The following is a 17,724-nucleotide window of genomic DNA, read 5'->3' as shown; positions in this document are numbered from 1 at the left end:
TAATGTTCCTGTTCATCCTCGTCGTGTGAGAAATTAATATTTATACATTGAGTGAATGAACTGTGTCGCCCCGTGCACACGTGAGACTGAGAAGCCATCCGATACGGTACTGAAAAACGTTTTTTGGGGAAAAAAACAGTTTTGTAGATTCCAATGTCAACTAAGTGTGGGTGTGTACATGGCGAAAAAAAGGATACACCTCGAGGCATTAGACTAAATAGCACACCCACGAGTAAGAGCTAAACGTGTAGTGGGAACCTCCATCCTCTTCACAAAGTTGATCAGAAGCTATCTAGGGCTTCAGGACCCATGACTATAGGGGGGGGGTAACAGCGGGTGGAAGGATGCGACACGATCACGTGGCTACCAAATCGAGAGCGGCTGAAGAAAAAAAGCGCGATGGACGCGTCAATTTAGGATCGAATTACACGCTTCCCATCCCAAAGTCTCACTTCCCTATAGGGGCCGTTCAAACACCCAAAGCCCATGCAGGCTGGGTAGCCGATGGTCCGGCCACAGTGTCTAGTTAGCCGGGTAAGCCGTCCTGCTGCTGTAGTATTTGTGTATGTCTTGCTTATAGGATAAATAAAACACTATATTAACTTAAGATGGTGTATTAATAGGAGTTGTATCTATAGCACTCCTCTGTGCAGTCTGTAAAGTTGTATAATTATAGTTGTATATAATATCATTAATGATGCGACTGCATACCCCTGTATCACTATGCATTATATGTGCTTCTGCGCGTAACTAGTGCAAAAAGGTAATTAAGGTAGCTATAGCTAGAGAATACAGTGCGCAAAATGTAAGATATATGCTGCCAGCCGACACGCCTCTCACACCTAAACTACGGAGTGCCGGTCATAGAGGTAAATAATGCTTTCTTCTCTTTTCTCTCTGTCTTAAGTTTCAGATATGGGCGGGTTCTGAACGTTTTGTTGCCTCTCTCTCACACATACACACGCACACATACGTACAGTCTTTGTAACGTGGATGTCGTACATCACACAAACTACAATCGGCCGGATGATGGCGAGGGTATATAGTAAATAAAACTAAAGATATTTGGAAATATTGAAAAAAAAAACTTTAAGTTTGGGAGAACCCATCACGCATTGATATAGATTATTATGAATGTTTTGGACGCCTTGACGTATATAGCCTGCAACCGACAAAACTATCCTATATATATAAAACCTTAATAAACCCACTTTTTAAAAAAATTAGCCTTGTCAAATGTTTTACGGTGTCTTGGACCATCCTCAAGTTGCGCCGAATCACCTCCAACTGTAAAGATTACATTTTAAAAAGAAAACTCGCTGGCGTGACGTCACTGGCATAGTCACCATATAAATTAATTCTTACCATGTTGCATAAACAGGTGAGGTCCACATGCAAACCCCCCTGTCACGGCCGGATTGTTTCCCTTTCTCTCGGGTGGGGTTGGGAACACACACAATCGTTTCGCTATTGTTTGATATACGCACTGCAGACATCGCTAAACAGTTGCCTACCCCCCATTCTGTTTGTTTAAATACTCGAGCTGGCCATTTCTCGATTCAGCCGGCGGGTAGCTGTTTCCGCTCCATTATTCACCTGTAAGTTCACCGCGTGACGTCATCAAGCAAAGGTGTGTAGTTTCGTCTGCAGACAGGTTAGAGAGGAAGTGACAAATACTAACGGTCATCGCTGTCTGTCCTCACTCTCCTTTAACTGTCTCTGACGACCTCAGCTCGGTAAAGTTGTCACACAAGTGTTGTTTATCAATTTGTGTACAGAGAAACAGCGATAGACGTGCGTGACACAGGTGAATGAAATATCGAATACTTCGATAATTTCTTTGGTGAAAGCCGCCATCGTCGTGATCATCATGTTGTCAACTTGCTATGTAGCTCTAGCTGTGCTTTTCTTGACGACCTTAATTGGAGACCTTACTGCAGAAGAACCCATCGCGGGAAAAAATACCAGGTGTTGGTGCGAACAGGAGAATGGCTGCCGAAACGCTCCTGAGACAACAGGGAGTAATGTAGAGGTAAAAATTGTTCTCTTTCATGTATAGATATATAGATATGTACCAGATTCGATGACATGGAACTAAGCGATAAATAGGGCTAATTAAATAACAGTTCATTTGTCGTTGCTGCTGTACAAATAGTGTTGTAAATTGTAAAATGTTATATATAGTTTATAAATTGCGCATCAAAAAAGTGATTGTGACAATGTATTACTGAGGTGGCACGCGAAGCTATGAGCTTTAAAAGCAGTTGTGGCACACAGCTCTATTCCAACTCCCCTCTGCTCAGTGGAATTATAGCCGGCACCTCTGTTCAAGAATCTGTCTTAACAATCGAGCATGCCAGTCAAGTAGTATATTATTTCTACATAAAAATTGTGAAGATCCTTGTTTCCCACTTCAGAACCAGTTAGCTGTTTTTATTGTTTTTTTTTTTAATTGTCATACTCCATTAAAAGTCATCATACTGTAATATTAAAGGACTTGTAGGCAGCAATTTTCGGTGGATTCAGGGCTTCTGCTAAGGCTAAATTCTTTGGGGTCCCAGGGACCCCTTCTTCAGATTTTTAAGGAGTCCCTGTTCTTTGCCCAAATTTGAAGGGGACCCCATTGACGAAAGTTGAAGGGGTCCTCCGAACTTTTAATGCGTACTGTACGCAATTTTTTGCGTAAGCAGAAGCCCTGGTGGATGTTGATGTTTGTTGCTGTATCTCAAGAACCAGAGAGGGGATTTGTGCATATTTGGGTAAATATTATCTTGCATTGAGCTTTACCACTTATTACAAAACAGAGTTCACCGTAATAGTTCTTCAAACAGGTCCTATTCTCCAAAAACATTTTGGATTATGCATATCAGAAGCTTATTGCCAGGTCAAGAGTTATAATAAAACTTTAAAATTTTACTGACTAGCATAGGTTTCAGTTTGAGTGGGTGAGAGTGCTTTATTCCAAAATACTGAAAAAAAGCAAAGGACCTCTTTGTTTAGGTGATTTTAGTGTCTAAAGAAAACTCATCAACTGCAGTCTGGAAGTGGGATAGCTTCTCTACAGTCATCACCACTTTCAGTACCGCACAGGAAACACCCATGAACAAAATTGCCTGTGAAGCTCACCACAGGGGCAAGAAATATGGTTTCATCAGTAAGTCTGCTAATTTGCATACAATCTTAATAATGGCTCCTCTTTTTTTGTACACTACCATAAAAGATATATTATTTGGTATGTATGGAAACTGTGTTTCTCTTAATATACCATTAAAGTTTTTGATGATGGTTTTTTTTTTCTTTAAAGCATGTCATAGTACCATAAAGTTTGCTTGTAAGCCATGAAGAACCCTGTGAATTATGAAGGCTGCATTTTTTAAAATTTTAATGTTGTAGACTTGTTTATTGCAGGTGTGTTACATATATGATTATACAGCTTTTATTACTTTTTCTTGTTTGTCAGTGCCATTGCCCAAGGTTGTTAATAATACCTTTTCTGAAACTGATCAGAAAGAGGTGATCAGCACTATCTCTAAGAGAAGTCAGTTGTGGTATGCAGATATAATTGTGCTAGACATGATTGACACCCTAAAAAAACCAGGAGCGACTTAGATAACCTGGATAAGTTTTTAAAAAAAATCGCGACTAGTGGGATTGATGGGAGAAAAGTTCAACAAAAAGTGAGTACAGGTTCTGTTAATTTTTCATTTACGTGCAAGGTAACTTGTGGACAGCTTATAAATATTTGTATGGGAATCTATATGTTATAGGGGACATATTCTTAATAACATTGAAAAAATTGCATTTTTCCTTTCTCACAATTATTTCTCTGTGGTTGGATGTACAGTATGTAGTTGTACACATGCCTTCCTTAACAGCTCTTGTTTTCTTTGGTGGGTCTCATTATTTAGAAATCCTTGTCTCTCTCCCATTATTCTTAATCTTCATATTCTAGATTCTTCTTTCCCCAAAAATGTTTCCTACACCAGTTTGTTTGCTGGCAAATATTCCACCCTCTACTTCCCATAATTTGTATGCTTTGTCCTATGTTTTTTATGGTTCTTCATTATGACTTCTTGTTCATTTGAAAGGGACAGTTATGTTTTTAAGTTGTCTAAAACATCATCGTGATGTGGAGTTTAAACTAAATGTTAATATTTCATACCCCACTTCTAGGGACTTTGCATTGGCCATTGATAAGACCTATATCTGTTCTGTCCACAGATTTACTGCTTGGTGCCTTGGATGGTTGCTTGTCAAAATGACACCTGTCAATCACTGAGAAATCTTCTAACTCATTGCTTCACTCTCATGCTCAGTCCTGACAGCTACCTGGATACGGCAGATCAACAAAGATGTGAAGCTGTACCCACCATTCCCTTCACTGAATTTATTTATGGTAAATTTCTCACAAACTTCTTTCATTCCTCCTATTTTTTATTATAACTTATAATTATATTTTATTATAATTTATATTATAAGTTATGTCAGAAAAGTACATTTTTAAAATAAAATATATGGGCTTGGATTGTTACAAAATAGTCCTAAGGTCTGAGTAGATAACCCCACTTTGTCAACCAGAAACAAACCTTAACTTTACAGTCACCATGAAATCTTTAACCAAAGCCTATTAATTTAACACCAGTCAATATTATCCTTTTTATTTTTATGCTGGTTCCCCAGTCTATCTGTACATGACAGGAATAGTCTGAACAGCATTGCCCATATCTGTTCTAAAATAATTGATATCAAGCAGAGGGATTTAGCTTCTGTTTGTGATCAACAAATAGTCGGGAAAGCTTCCCGCATTTAGTCAATATCTGAACATGTACTAATGGTGAATTTATGTTATTAAGTTCAGCTAAAAGTTATGCTACGCCTATATGTAGAAGCAATAGGCACCTGAAATGCCACAGACAGAACACAATGTAGATCTTGCAGTGATAACAAAAATATGCAGTGTTTGTGTACACTACTGTCAATATTTTACAGTCTAGTAGATGTTTCAATAGATTTGATGACATGCTGTCTGGATAATATACAATACTTTTTATCCTTTTCAGGAAATGTTTGTGTGTATTGTCAGTAACATTAGAGCATCGCTTTATGTAGAACACCATTATACATCTATGGCTGACATAATGAAGCATAGGCTTGGGCCAAGAGTCTTTGGGTGGAAACAAGGATGATAAAACTTAGCACTGGCATTGAGAGAAAAAAAAATCTTGTAAACTAATCTTGCAGGAAAATGACTATCACACGTCCCTTCTTATAAGTCTTCATTCACAAGACGGGTATAATTGTACAAGTATTTGAAGTTTATATGTGTAATCTATGCTTTTGTCATCCCTATAATGGAGGTGCATTTTTGTGTTATGACAGGCATCGAACAGTATCTTAATCTGAACAGAATACCACTTGTGGTCGGTATTCCATGGCATGGCTATGACTACACATGTGAACTTTTAAAACTGCAGTGAGTGGTTCTTTTTCAAATCATATGCTGTGTTGTACTGTGCTGTAGCGTAAATTAATGCATTATAGCTGTTCACAAAGTGTGCTTAAAATATAAACTTTTATCAAATTTTTAGTTTTTGTTTTAAATCTACTTTTAATCCTTTGGTATAGTTAGTTGTTGATTGTTGATGTAGTTTTGTAACGCGCTAGTATCAGTGTCACAGAGATACGCTCAATGCGCGGGTTACTATGGTCTGGTTAGTGCAGTATGGTTTTAGCATGGTTTGGTATAAATGCAAAAGAAAATTATTTGGTTATCAGGAACCGAAGACACAATGCTGTGTTTTTGTAGTTTTCTTCTGGACCATTTAGTACACTGTTTTAACATCACAATTTAGAGATCATTGGTACTAAGCATTGTTCCTCTCAGTTGACAGCAGCTTCTAAATAGTTTATAATGTGCATTGTAAATTTATTCGCTGGTTTTTGACCATACATTTCCTTGTGTAAAGGATGACGCTGCCTACTGAAAAGGAATACAGATGGAACTTGTGACATCACCAAGCATCGAAAGAGAATGAGTCTGGCAGCAATCCATGAGGAAAACTATTTTGACCAAAAAAAAGTTACAACAGACCAGTTGACACAGGCAGCATATTTGACTTACCCGGTAGGAATTTTGTTGGGAATCATTCACAACTTTTAGAAGCGCAGATTCAGTAGTATGATTAAAGTATGGAGAGAGTATTCATTAGAACAGAAGTGGAAGACTCATATAATTGAAGGACACAATGTAAATCTTTATGACGCACTTAATTTATATATCATTTAGAAAATTGAAACAGAAATTCATCAGAACATCCTTATTTAAAGAATGAGCTACTTGCTAATAAACAGCTTACATTTACTGAACTGCCAAATGACAATTAACATTGATGGCTTATTATACATTTTCTGCTTCTTCAGGAGAAAGATACTAGTGTGCACCACCTAGTGTGGTTTGAAAATGCTGACACACTGACCATTAAGTACAAAATCGTGAATCTGCTTCCTGTCAAAGGTGAGTTTATAAAAGTGATTGAACTGTTAATTATAAAACTGGAACATACCTTTTTTTTCCAATGGTATCTTTCAGTTCTGTTTTCAAGTGCTCCAATTTGAAATCTTTTTATTTTTTATTGAATGTTTACTTGTAAGCACTGAAGCGTTGAGTTTAGTAGTAGTACATATTAGAATGTGTAATGATTGTGTTAACACAGTTGTATCTTGTCCTCAGGTGTGTCACTGTGGATGGCAGAGGATCTTGCTGATGGATTACAACAGAAAAACTTCAAGAGGACACCAATATGTGGGGTTGGTTGACGCATGTGATGATCCACGAAGCTGCTATTAACCCACCACAAATCACACACTACTTTGCAGGTCAGTATAGTTGATCATTCTGCTATCGTAAGGTCGGCATTTTTGTACATATTTAGTACAACATAGATTTTAACATTTGTATTATACCACCTGCTACCACCCTTCAAATTTGAAGATGCTTACTGCCATGATAAGTATGATGCGACAGCACACATTATTAGCCTGCTTTGGTGGAGCTATATTTTATATTTGCATGTTATATGTAAACATATAGTACAATCCACAAGATTTTCATATATAAGTCACTTAGCCGGTGCAGATTAAGCCCAACCATCTATGTGTCTTTATTTCTTTGAGTTTCTTTTTTTAAAATTGCACATCATTTTAAGAGATATAGAAGAAATAAAAATGAAACACTTTTGCTGTCATGAAAAATTTATAGTAACTGCAACGTGTAACAAAATAGAGAAGATTTCTAGGTTGTAGTTTGAAGACCTTAAAACTCTGGTTGTGAATAATGTGCTGGTAAACCATGAAGCCAGCAGAATTGAAATGAATGCTGCTTATCCATTATATATTGTTGAACAATAAATCGAGATTTTAACATTCAAGAATCTTCACTTAACAAGCTTGCAAGGACAGTAGGATCCAGGGCTTTATCAGTGTCTTGAGTTTTGGTTACATCTGTAAAAAAAAATGTTATTCATTCTCCAAGTCACTCTAGATAGGAAAGTTGATTTTTTAATCATTTAAGCGTTTTCTGGAATTCTTGGACATCATAGAAATTGCTTCTTAAGCTTAAACTGCAATGTTTGTATTGTCATGACCTTAGTAAAATTTTTTGTTATAGTCTCTTTTTTGGGGTTATGGAGATATTGTTACATTTGTTTTCTGTAACAGATACAGTGGCTGGTGCTGCTATTGGATGCCTGCTTTTGGGCACAGCTCTCGGTATAACATTTACATGCATTGCTTTGCGCCGGTGTAAACGTTCCCCACCTAAACGACCATTCAAGTTGGATGAGGCTGTTGATGATTTTCATGATGATCCTGGCCTCTGAACATCTACAAATATGTTTTTATTGTATTGGTTATATTATTCTTGGTATGGAAAGGAATAGTTTAAGTTCTTTTTTAATCGTTTAATATATCAAACCTTATCAAAGGGATTATAGTGTTAACAGTCAAGCTGAAGTTATGATATTTAAATGTGAATAGTTTGTTAGTCGTACAGAGGTTTTCTACAGATAGGTAAATTTGGAAAGAATAATAATAGTGGAATTATCTTGATGGAAGAATGGACGCAATTATTAGCATGCTTTCTAGAATTAGACAATAGAATGTCTTAGACAGCATTTTGTCCTCAGCTTATTTTTGACATAATAAGTCTTAATGTTGCTTCATGCACAATCTGTTAGACATAGGCATCATGTTTGAGTGGTGCAGTCTCGAAGCCTTAATGGTTTATGAAATCCACCATATGCAAAGAACAAAACTTATGTGATACATAGAGGTGTATCAGTGTTGCATGTCTATTTTCATTCTTGGACAAAGAAGAATTATGAACACCTCAAAATGTATTCACTGTCACAAGTGCCCTTTGTAAATTTTTATAAACTTCTTCAATGGACGCAACCAGTGTAATGTCAAATCTCCTTTATAGAACATATATGGGTTGTGTAAAACATTTATGGTTTTGTATAAACAAATTGACCATGAACATCGTCATCCAATATTTGCTAAGCATTTGACCTCTCACACTTGGGGGGAATATATAGAGATATATGATTGTTGTTTTGTAAATAATGTATGGTAAACGAGAGAATACAGCTTTTGAAGAACGTTGCTCTATGTCTGAGATTTTCGATCAAAACTAATTTTTCACTTTTACATCATCTAAGTTTTTGTATCCATGGTTCAATTAAATGTGCTGAATACCCATAAATACATTTGTGCAAACTACAGAAAGTGTTTGTAGTGGCAGGGCCCTTTGTAGTTGTGCTACCTGTGTGCAAGTATTGCTCTTTCCTGGATTGACACTTTTTTGGACAATGCCTCAATCTTTAGGACCAACTTTTCTATCTGAACAAAAGGTAATTCACATTAATACTTTTTAGAAACAAATATATCCCTAATTTTACATTAAAATTCTGCTCTTTTTATAGTTTTGTTTGAAGTGACATTAATGTTTACTCCAACACTGCAAAGAATGAAGGAAAACAGCAAGGATGATATTCAACACCGTTGCATGTGTTTGAACGTGCATACAAGAAACATTTCACGGTGTACCCTACACAAAAACAAGGATTAGAAAAGTTCCCCGTTTTTACAGTTTATTTACCTAGAAGAAAGTTACTACTGCTTTCTGCTTGAGATTAAAAACGAATAGACCTTGTATTATTAAAATCTCATGTATATAAACAATCCCAAGATGTTTACTTTCTAAAGTGCATTTTCATAGGTGTGGCAGCACATTTTGTACTGAGTGTGCCAAGCTGAAATTTTACAACAGCAAGCTTGTTGAGGCAAACATTTGAAGATGTCTTGTTGGCATATCTACCTTTCTCTGTCTGTTTAAATGTTATATTTTTCACAGTAACTCTTCATCTTTTTTCATAGCATAGTATTTGAGGCAGGCGTACTTAAAACACTTTTGTGCCTTAAGTTTAATTTATATTTCTGAATTTCTTATGTGCCTGTGAAAATACAATCATTTCAATGGCACAAATTCTAGCATTATTTGGCTTAAACTTAAGTGTAGGATTTGTGTGTGTGCATCACGTTGGTTGTACTTTGCTTTTTTTTCACTGTGCAAAATATTGGGTTCCAATCCGAGAATCCTGAAACCATTTAGCAGTAAATATATTTTGTTACCTATTCCAATCTCTGAATTTATGAAAATACTAATAAAATATTTTTCCAAGTTTTTTGACAGCTTTTCCTTCATGACCAGCAGTTTTACCATTCTATTTTTGTTGTAATATTTTAGGTGTGGCAAGACATTTTGTGCTAAGTGTGCCAAGCTGAAATTTTACAGCTGCAAGCTTATTTGTTGAGGCAAACATTTGAAGTCTTGTTGGCATATCTACCTTTCTCTGCCTGTTTAAAGGTTATGTTTTTCACAGTAATTCATTATCTCTTTCATAGTATTTGAGGCAGGTGTAACATTTTTATGCCATAAGTTTAATTTATTTTTCTGAATTTCTTATGTGCCTGTGAAAATACAATCATTTCAATGGAACAAATTCTAGATTTGGCTTGAACTTTAAGTGTAGGATTTGTGTGCTTGTGGGTGAAGTGCGCCATGTTGGTTGCGCTTTACTTTTTTCCACCATGCAAAATATTGGGTTTTAAATTTTTAGTCATTCCACATTGTGTGACAAATACAGAGGTCCAATCTATTTTGTTACCCATTCCAATCTCTCTATTTATACAATATTTTTCAAAAGCTTCTTTTTTTGTTGTAATGTTTTCAAAATTTATTTGTTGTATTTTGTAAAAAAAAAAAAAAAAAATAAATCCAAGATGTATATTTCAAAACAAATTAATATGAATGCATTTTGGGTTATTTGTAAATGAGAGAAGGCACTGTGTGCAGTTAACTCAGAAAGCATGTAAATGCAAATTTTCATTTAATTTCATTAAAGAATTTAGAGCCATGCTACCTTTTATAGATCTCTACAGTTCCACACAATAAGACATCTTTCTAGCATATCTGTGCATGAAATGTTTTGATGAAATTGTAAAAGCCACCCATAGACATACAGCTGCATTGCTGCATCACCAACAGCACATTCTCCCCACACACACACCATATGTCAATACAACCAATCACAGGACAATGAAGATCAATTAACTGTAAAGAGCAACATTTTACAAACATTCCTTTTCATTTTAATAAACATGGATGGTGCATAAAAACTAAGTGATGACTACTGAAAAATACACAAGCATCTGAAAGCTTAATGAACATAAGCAGCCCGCCATGTCTAGTTCATGAAGAAAGCAAAGCCCTTTCCTTTCTTTTTACCACTTTTACCTGCCTTAATGAATTAGATGCCATTTCTGTGAAAGTTTTCCAGCCAGATATCTGGGCAGGCTTTAAACTGCTTACTTTCTGTTTTACAGTCTAAAGCAACAATCACATAATGGAACACAAATCTGTAATTCATCATACCTTGAAAACTTTCACAAAATGAACCAGTGAAGTTTAAAGGTTTGCTATCAATGAAACGTTTTGTAGGGTCTTTTGAAATGAGATACTTTGCAGTTAAATGATTCTGCAAAACCAAAGATATATTTTTTGGACACTGCGAATGAGTCAATCCTGCAGGTTGGAGTGATTAACGTCTTTGAAAGATGATGCTCCCTTTTTCAACTTCTTCGGCATCAATTCAGGACAACCATCATGAGCAAACTGACACTGTAAAATGAGAGCATTACTGTGTATTACAGTATAATAAAACAGAATCATATGACCAGCAGAATGTTGAGCCTCCTATTGCTGCCACCTTATCTGTCTAAGATGTTTAGCAGTCTCTTTCCATTAGTACCCACAACTTCATCGCTGACCTTCTTCTTCCCCATCTTCACTGATGATGCGCAACAATTCCTGTGCATACTCAAACTCCTCCTTAAAAAAAGTAGAAACAAAACTTGTTATAACATTGGTCAATCTGAAAATCTACACAGGCATCTTTTACCACTTTTCTATGAATTTGAAAACATTCACAATAACAAAATTACAGCACAGTTCCACCATTTCAGACACATCATAGCACTTATGAAAATAAAAAACTGGTTATATGGAGTTAACAGGCTTATCAAGTCTGTGTGGAGGTGTGGTCGGTATGGGCATTTATTTAAACCGCTGGTATTTTTTTTTTCTTAAATTCTTGATGATGGAAAGAGTTTGCCCCATAAAGATAAAAGAGACCCAAAGAAGAAGACAAAGCCAAAGGGTGTGTAACAATAGCCCAGAATCGGGTTGTCAATATTTTACATACTACGAGCGGAGATTTTTAGGGACAAGATTAGTAACTGGGCTAATTTAGATTTTAATTTTGATGATTTTGTTTATGTCTTGAACAGTATTATCACAGACTGGGTATGTGCAAGTTGGGGCTGCACTGTAGGAATGCACAAGCAGGGTCTAGATCTTGTGTTTTCTTTCTACTGATATGTTTTCAGCTCTTATCATGTCTTAGTTCAGTATTGTTTTCATGCACACAATTTAAATCTACTAGATCCACTATACTTTTTGTTACTGCTTGTTTACATTCTGTTAAAAAAAAAAGAAAATTGCACACTTAGCAATCATCATAGTATAGTTACAGCAAAGCAGTTTTCATCATTGTTCCCAATAAACTTTGTCTACAAAGTGTTTGTTAAGTTTTAAAACTATGCCATTCTTGCACTGGTTGTTTTATCAAGGACATCAAGGACATACAGACTGATTACCCTATGTTCATCCTTGCCATCTACAGCCTTGATTCTTTGTTGAAGAACTCCTTTGAGATTTAATTCTGGGCGACGACACTGAGCTTGAGTTGGCAGATGGTCTCGTACTAAGCATAACAAGGCAGCCATAATATGTTCATGTTCTTGCTGATGGTCTTGCATCAAGTGACTCAGCAACTGCTCAACTATGCCCATGGCACAAAGTGTATCTGCAGCATGCAAAAATTAAGATTGTCTTGTTGTTATTCAAAACTGTATCAGGACAGATTTTTGCTGAAATTAAGCTATTAGCTATGACCTATTCTCTAGAACCTAATATCCTTTCCATTAATGTCTAGTTTATACAAAAAAGCATTCCAACTAAATTTCTGTTTATGTGGTTTACGTATTTTTATATGATGAGAAATTCATTTCACACTCTGTAGGGTAAGTCTCAAAATCATTTGTTGAATCCTTTTTAAAAATTAATTCAAATACTTTAATTAAAAATTTTTGGGTAGTCTGATCATTTGAATCATATATCTAAAGACATTCAATAAATAAGGGGTTTTATCACATCAAAAATAATGGTCTACTCTTGTATAACTTGTGACCTGTTCAATTATATTAATGATTTAATAGGAAATGACAAAATAGTGGATGGCACAATGTTTTTGTGTGACAGCTTGACCTTTTCAGATCATACAGTGATTAGTGAATCAACAGTACTAGACAGGTGCACAGACTCACCCTTATATTTTGTGTTGGAACTGCACATAGTTGTCAGCAAAAAAGATGCCTTCACTTTCAGTTTCTCAACATTACTCTGCATGGCTTTAAGAAGGATGGAGAACCCATCATGCTTTACAAACTCTTCTTGAGCAGGTTCATATGTACGCACAAGGCCTAGGAAAAAAAAAAGGGAATGTGAAATGTAAAACTATTTTTTCAAAGCAGTCCGTATAAAATCTAGAATCTATAACAAAACCATAATGATAGTGAAGGAAGCCCTTATGCAGTTCCCCTACTTTTTAGAGCAGACTTTTTGGCTGCCATTGTTACTTATCCATTATTTTCTCCTAAGCTAATATATACAGGAATTATCTGTACATACATGAAATAGCATACAAAGCCTTTGTTCTGGTGATGGGATCTGGATCTTTGTCAAGAATTGTGACAATCTGTGGCAGAAATCCTTCTTGCAAAATAGCAACCTGACAGTAGGGATTGTTCTGAACCAAGGTTGCCATTAGATCAAGCCCTCGCCAACGGATGTCACTGTCTGGATGTTGCAATACAATTGGAAAAATGGAGAAACCACCAATTTTGTGAAAATCTGAAAAATAAATTTCCTTGTGCAAAAAGCTAGTTGTTGGAATTTTTATCAAATACTACAGGTCTTGTCCTTAATGCTGGAAGATCAAGCAAGATCAATTCATAGCTCACATCCCTCTAAATGAATTCAATTAAAAAATAATGCATATAACACATGAACATCTTAACAAATTGCAATGAAAAGACAAATTCGAAAGTTTTTAATCATCCTCATAACTATTGTGTCCTTAAATCTAGCTAAAATAAATTTCAGTGAGTCAATGAATGCAGTTTTATTTACAATATGTTAACCTACCTCCCCACACAGTCAATCTTAAAAATAAATACCTTTCTTTCCACACAAAACCAATGGCAGAATGAATAAAGAATCATTTTAAGTTTAGTTTTAAAAATTATTAATGGCATTTTTATCTAAAGTTTAAAAAAAGTATATCTTTTCATGGTGCACCCATTATTAAGCTGCAGCAACAGAAATTGTTAACACCACTATATAAAAGCAAATTTCATACTAACGTATATGAAAAGGAAGAACCTGTTTAATGTTAATGCTAGAATAATACTAATCCTCATTAAAAAACAAGAAATATTATCTGTCACACATAAATAAATATATATACACAAGAGATAAGATAAACGTGTAACCTGAAAAACGTTATCGAGATGTTTTGCCACTGTGAAGACAAACATTAACAAGGAATAAGCTCAAGATCAAATTATAAGGTATCCACATACCAACAGCCAGATCTATTTCTTCACACCAGTCTCGCAGTTCTTCTAAGCAGTTAATAGCCTGTGTGTACTCCTTCTTCTGTTCGCTCCAATGGTTTACATGTGTCAATATTTTTCACACATTGGATACAATAATTCAGTCGTTCCACTGGGTTGACAGACATGTCTTTAAGTGCACTGCTTAACCACTCTCTTCTCTATGGAATAAAAAAAAAAAGTTACTTTACATCAACGTGTAGCATTTATTTTGTGTATGAGCAGATTTTCTACTGTAGAAGTGAGCACGTATGTTATATGTAAATATGGGTACATGGTTGTTGGTGATTCAGTTTTCTTTTGAATATCCTTTCTGTAAAGCACTTTGAGAAAATCGTTGGGAAAAAACTATATAAATGTTCATTATTATTATTAGTAGTAATACTTTCTCTCTCACACACACATTTGTGTGGTACAGTTATGGATTTTAGGCATTTGTTTCTGATATTGAAATAATAATTTCTCATGACTGTATCACAAAATTATTGAAGTGGGTTAAGGTTAATAAGGCGCAGAGGCAGGATGGGTTCTGTGAGTTCTTGCTTTGCTGTGATGCTAATTTGGGTGGAATATTCCAACACCTCGTTTTAACTCTCTCTTGATTCAGGTCACATTCCAGCTCTCTGGAAACATTCTTATATTTTTCACTTCCCAAGAAAATTAATTGCAATCAACCTAACAATTTTCACCCAATAGCATTAACCTGCTTTGCAAGAGAAACTGGAAAAAAGTTGTCAAAGATTTCATAATAACAAAAGGCATTTTAAAGGCGGAACTTCTTTATGTCAAAAGAAAAATTACTTTGAACATGCACTTTAAGAAAAAGCAACTCTTCACCTCTGGTGACATTTCTCTAAAACTGGAGGATTGTGTAGGATCTTCTTCTTTTGTTTTCTCCAGACAGAACTTCAATAGTGCAGTCATATCTTTTGGCGCCCTATCTTTATTCCCTTCTCCACCTTCAGCCATTGTATTAACCTGTAAAAACAAATTAATTTTCAGAGTACTTGAAAGTAACATGCATTTCATTATTTATTAACAGATGTTTTAACACAGTTTAGTAATTAACTTGGATAAACTTTGAATATATAATTCAAACAAACATAAACAACTAAGATACTCAAAGCTTTTTCAAGTTTCTAGAAAAGGACCTTAAACCAGATCACTATGCTGATGCTAAAAAATGGAAACTAAAGTTACATCAAAATAATAAGAAGATTGGCCCACTAGAGGATTCTTTTCTGATATTTTAGCTTCCTACCCTCTTTACAGTAGCATGGGATTCAGCCCACAAAATAATTTTATTTGAATATATGCCTTTCAAGGCAGCACCTGGCGTTTGCATTTAGGTGTCTACATTGTGCAGTAAGTGTTAACTGCCCTCCAATAAGTGATGGTTCCAACAGTTCTGTGGTCCATATCAAGTTTAGTGTTGACTAGCTAGGGTACCTGCCTTCACCTGGACTGATTTCTGGTGCCTAACCCTTCCAAGTGTGATTCAACTTTTGATATATTGCTTCATATGAGTCAAACATATTCATGTATGACAGACAAGATAACCGATCATGTTTAGCAATTCTCCAGTTCTTTTCTCTCTCCACTTGACAGAGCTCACTTGCTCCCTTCCTGGTGTCACCTGTGAATCTTAAGTCGGGATGTTGTCCAAGTTTGTTCAACATACCACAGGTATGTCCAGATTTCTTTTGCACAGTATTTTTCATTTGGTGTCACTGGTAATATCTCAGAACAGAGAATACACCCACCAAACAGCCAATAATCAAGCTGTAACTGTGAGTTCCTTCCAAATTTGGTGAGGAGCGGAGAAAAGAAATAAATTTTATTAGGTTTTAACCACCTTACGCCTGCCACCACCGTTTTCTGTTTTTAAAATGTGAAGTGAAGAATGAAACTGTTCCTTGTTTATTCCTTTTGTTACTCCTCGAGGAGCATAGGATCAAAAGAATAAACTAGTATTATGTAATTTGAAATGTTCTGATTATTCTCAACATACTTTTAAAGTTTTTCATGAATATTTCTTTTTTTTTTTTCTCTCTCTCTCTATTTTGGTTTCACAGAATGAATAAATACTGACCTAAGAAGTAAAAAAGCTATTTTTCACAGACAGAAAACGAACACCGAAACTAGTCTCGGGTATCAGGGTACTTTATCCTATCAATAATGGTAGTATTTTATTAAACGTTTTCGTGTTGACACATTTTAACGTGTTTATATGTGTACTAAGATAAAACCTTTTGTCACATTTCTTTCACATCTGAATCTAATTTAAAACACACTTTTTGACAACGAGAAGGAAAACGATTATTTTTAACGACAACTACGGCATACAAATATTTTACCTTGAATATTTGCTCAAGACTTCCAAAGCCACCAGCAGATATGCAGCACTTTTCCCCTTAAAGATAGCTTCTTCTCTTATTCCACAGCTGCTGATCACTGTAAATGTTCAGAGGAGACCTTACATAGTTTACATACTAAGCGATTTTCAGTTAGAATATTCTAGCTCCTCCAGATCTTTCTGGAAAGTTTCGGCTTCTGGAAACCATTATTTATTGGTTGCATATTCATAGAATTATGGTGAAAATTTAAGCGTCTCCTTTTAGAGGTGTTTCTATTTAAAAACACTTAAAATTGTTATCAAAATATATATTTACGCTGCTAACGCACATGTCGCTGAGGATAAAACTAAGTCAACAGAGTAATCTCCCCATGTGTGAAGTTTCGTTTTTCTCCTTCGTTTTCTATCGTAGTACTTTCCACTGAAACATCTCATTATCGGGTTGTTTTTGCATGGTTATTCTCACTTTGGACGCTGAAAATCTACATTTTCGTGTTAAAACCTCGCTGACACCACCCGGTGCTGAGGCTGACGTGTTCGCGTGGTTGGCTGCTTTATTTAGCAGGAAAGTGCTTCAACCTTGAGGTGATTTCGCACTGAAGAGGAAGAGGGGAGGAAACGGGACTTCCCGGTGAAAACCCCCGACGCCCAGTTCTGCGGACATGTGTCACAGAGAGCGTTCTCAAGATGAGATCTGAACCTTAAGTTTCTCACTGCAGTGCTGACAAACGATCGATCGAGCGTTTTAACAACTATATACCGGCCGGGTGCCCCCAGACGTATTTCAAGATTTTTTATTCAGTCATCTCTAATGAGATATTAAAAATGTTTCCGTACATGTTCACACACATTCCTTTCTTTATAAATAATTATTCACATACACCCACTGGTTGGTTAACGACAGCTTAAAAAAAAAAACCAATAGCAGCAGCAACAAGGGAAACAAATTCGATCATTCCGTCATCCAGTCATTCTTTTCTTCTTCCAGCCTCTTCATGTATATATATGTATAT

The 17,724-nt window shown here is 35.7% G+C and overlaps 1 protein-coding gene and 1 long non-coding RNA gene across 2 annotated transcripts; one reads left to right on the top strand and one right to left on the bottom strand.

The window, feature by feature from the left end:
* The first annotated feature begins 1,444 nt into the window (after nt 1–1,444).
* LOC112559351 lies at nt 1,445–10,471 on the top strand. Its single transcript, XR_003098324.1, has 9 exons — nt 1,445–2,032; nt 3,001–3,154; nt 3,461–3,677; nt 4,222–4,396; nt 5,380–5,473; nt 5,967–6,124; nt 6,421–6,514; nt 6,731–6,876; nt 7,717–10,471. It is a non-coding gene; the product is annotated as an uncharacterized LOC112559351 (long non-coding RNA).
* A 216-nt stretch (nt 10,472–10,687) lies between these two features.
* On the bottom strand, nt 10,688–17,046 carry LOC112559348 (hsp70-binding protein 1-like). Its single transcript, XM_025230510.1, is given in 9 exon segments — nt 10,688–11,449; nt 12,277–12,485; nt 13,006–13,161; nt 13,370–13,591; nt 14,323–14,387; nt 14,389–14,516; nt 15,193–15,333; nt 16,713–16,809; nt 17,028–17,046. Coding segments are annotated over 7 exon segments (984 nt in total). The 5' UTR covers nt 15,325–15,333; nt 16,713–16,809; nt 17,028–17,046; the 3' UTR covers nt 10,688–11,377.
* Nucleotides 17,047–17,724: the final 678 nt, after the last annotated feature.

The sequence above is a fragment of the Pomacea canaliculata genome, linkage group LG3 (assembly GCF_003073045.1).
Source record: "Pomacea canaliculata isolate SZHN2017 linkage group LG3, ASM307304v1, whole genome shotgun sequence".
In the NCBI taxonomy this organism is placed as follows: Eukaryota; Metazoa; Mollusca; class Gastropoda; order Architaenioglossa; family Ampullariidae; genus Pomacea; species Pomacea canaliculata.
Note: the sequence above shows the minus strand (reverse complement) of the source record. Positions and strands in the feature narration are given on the sequence as shown.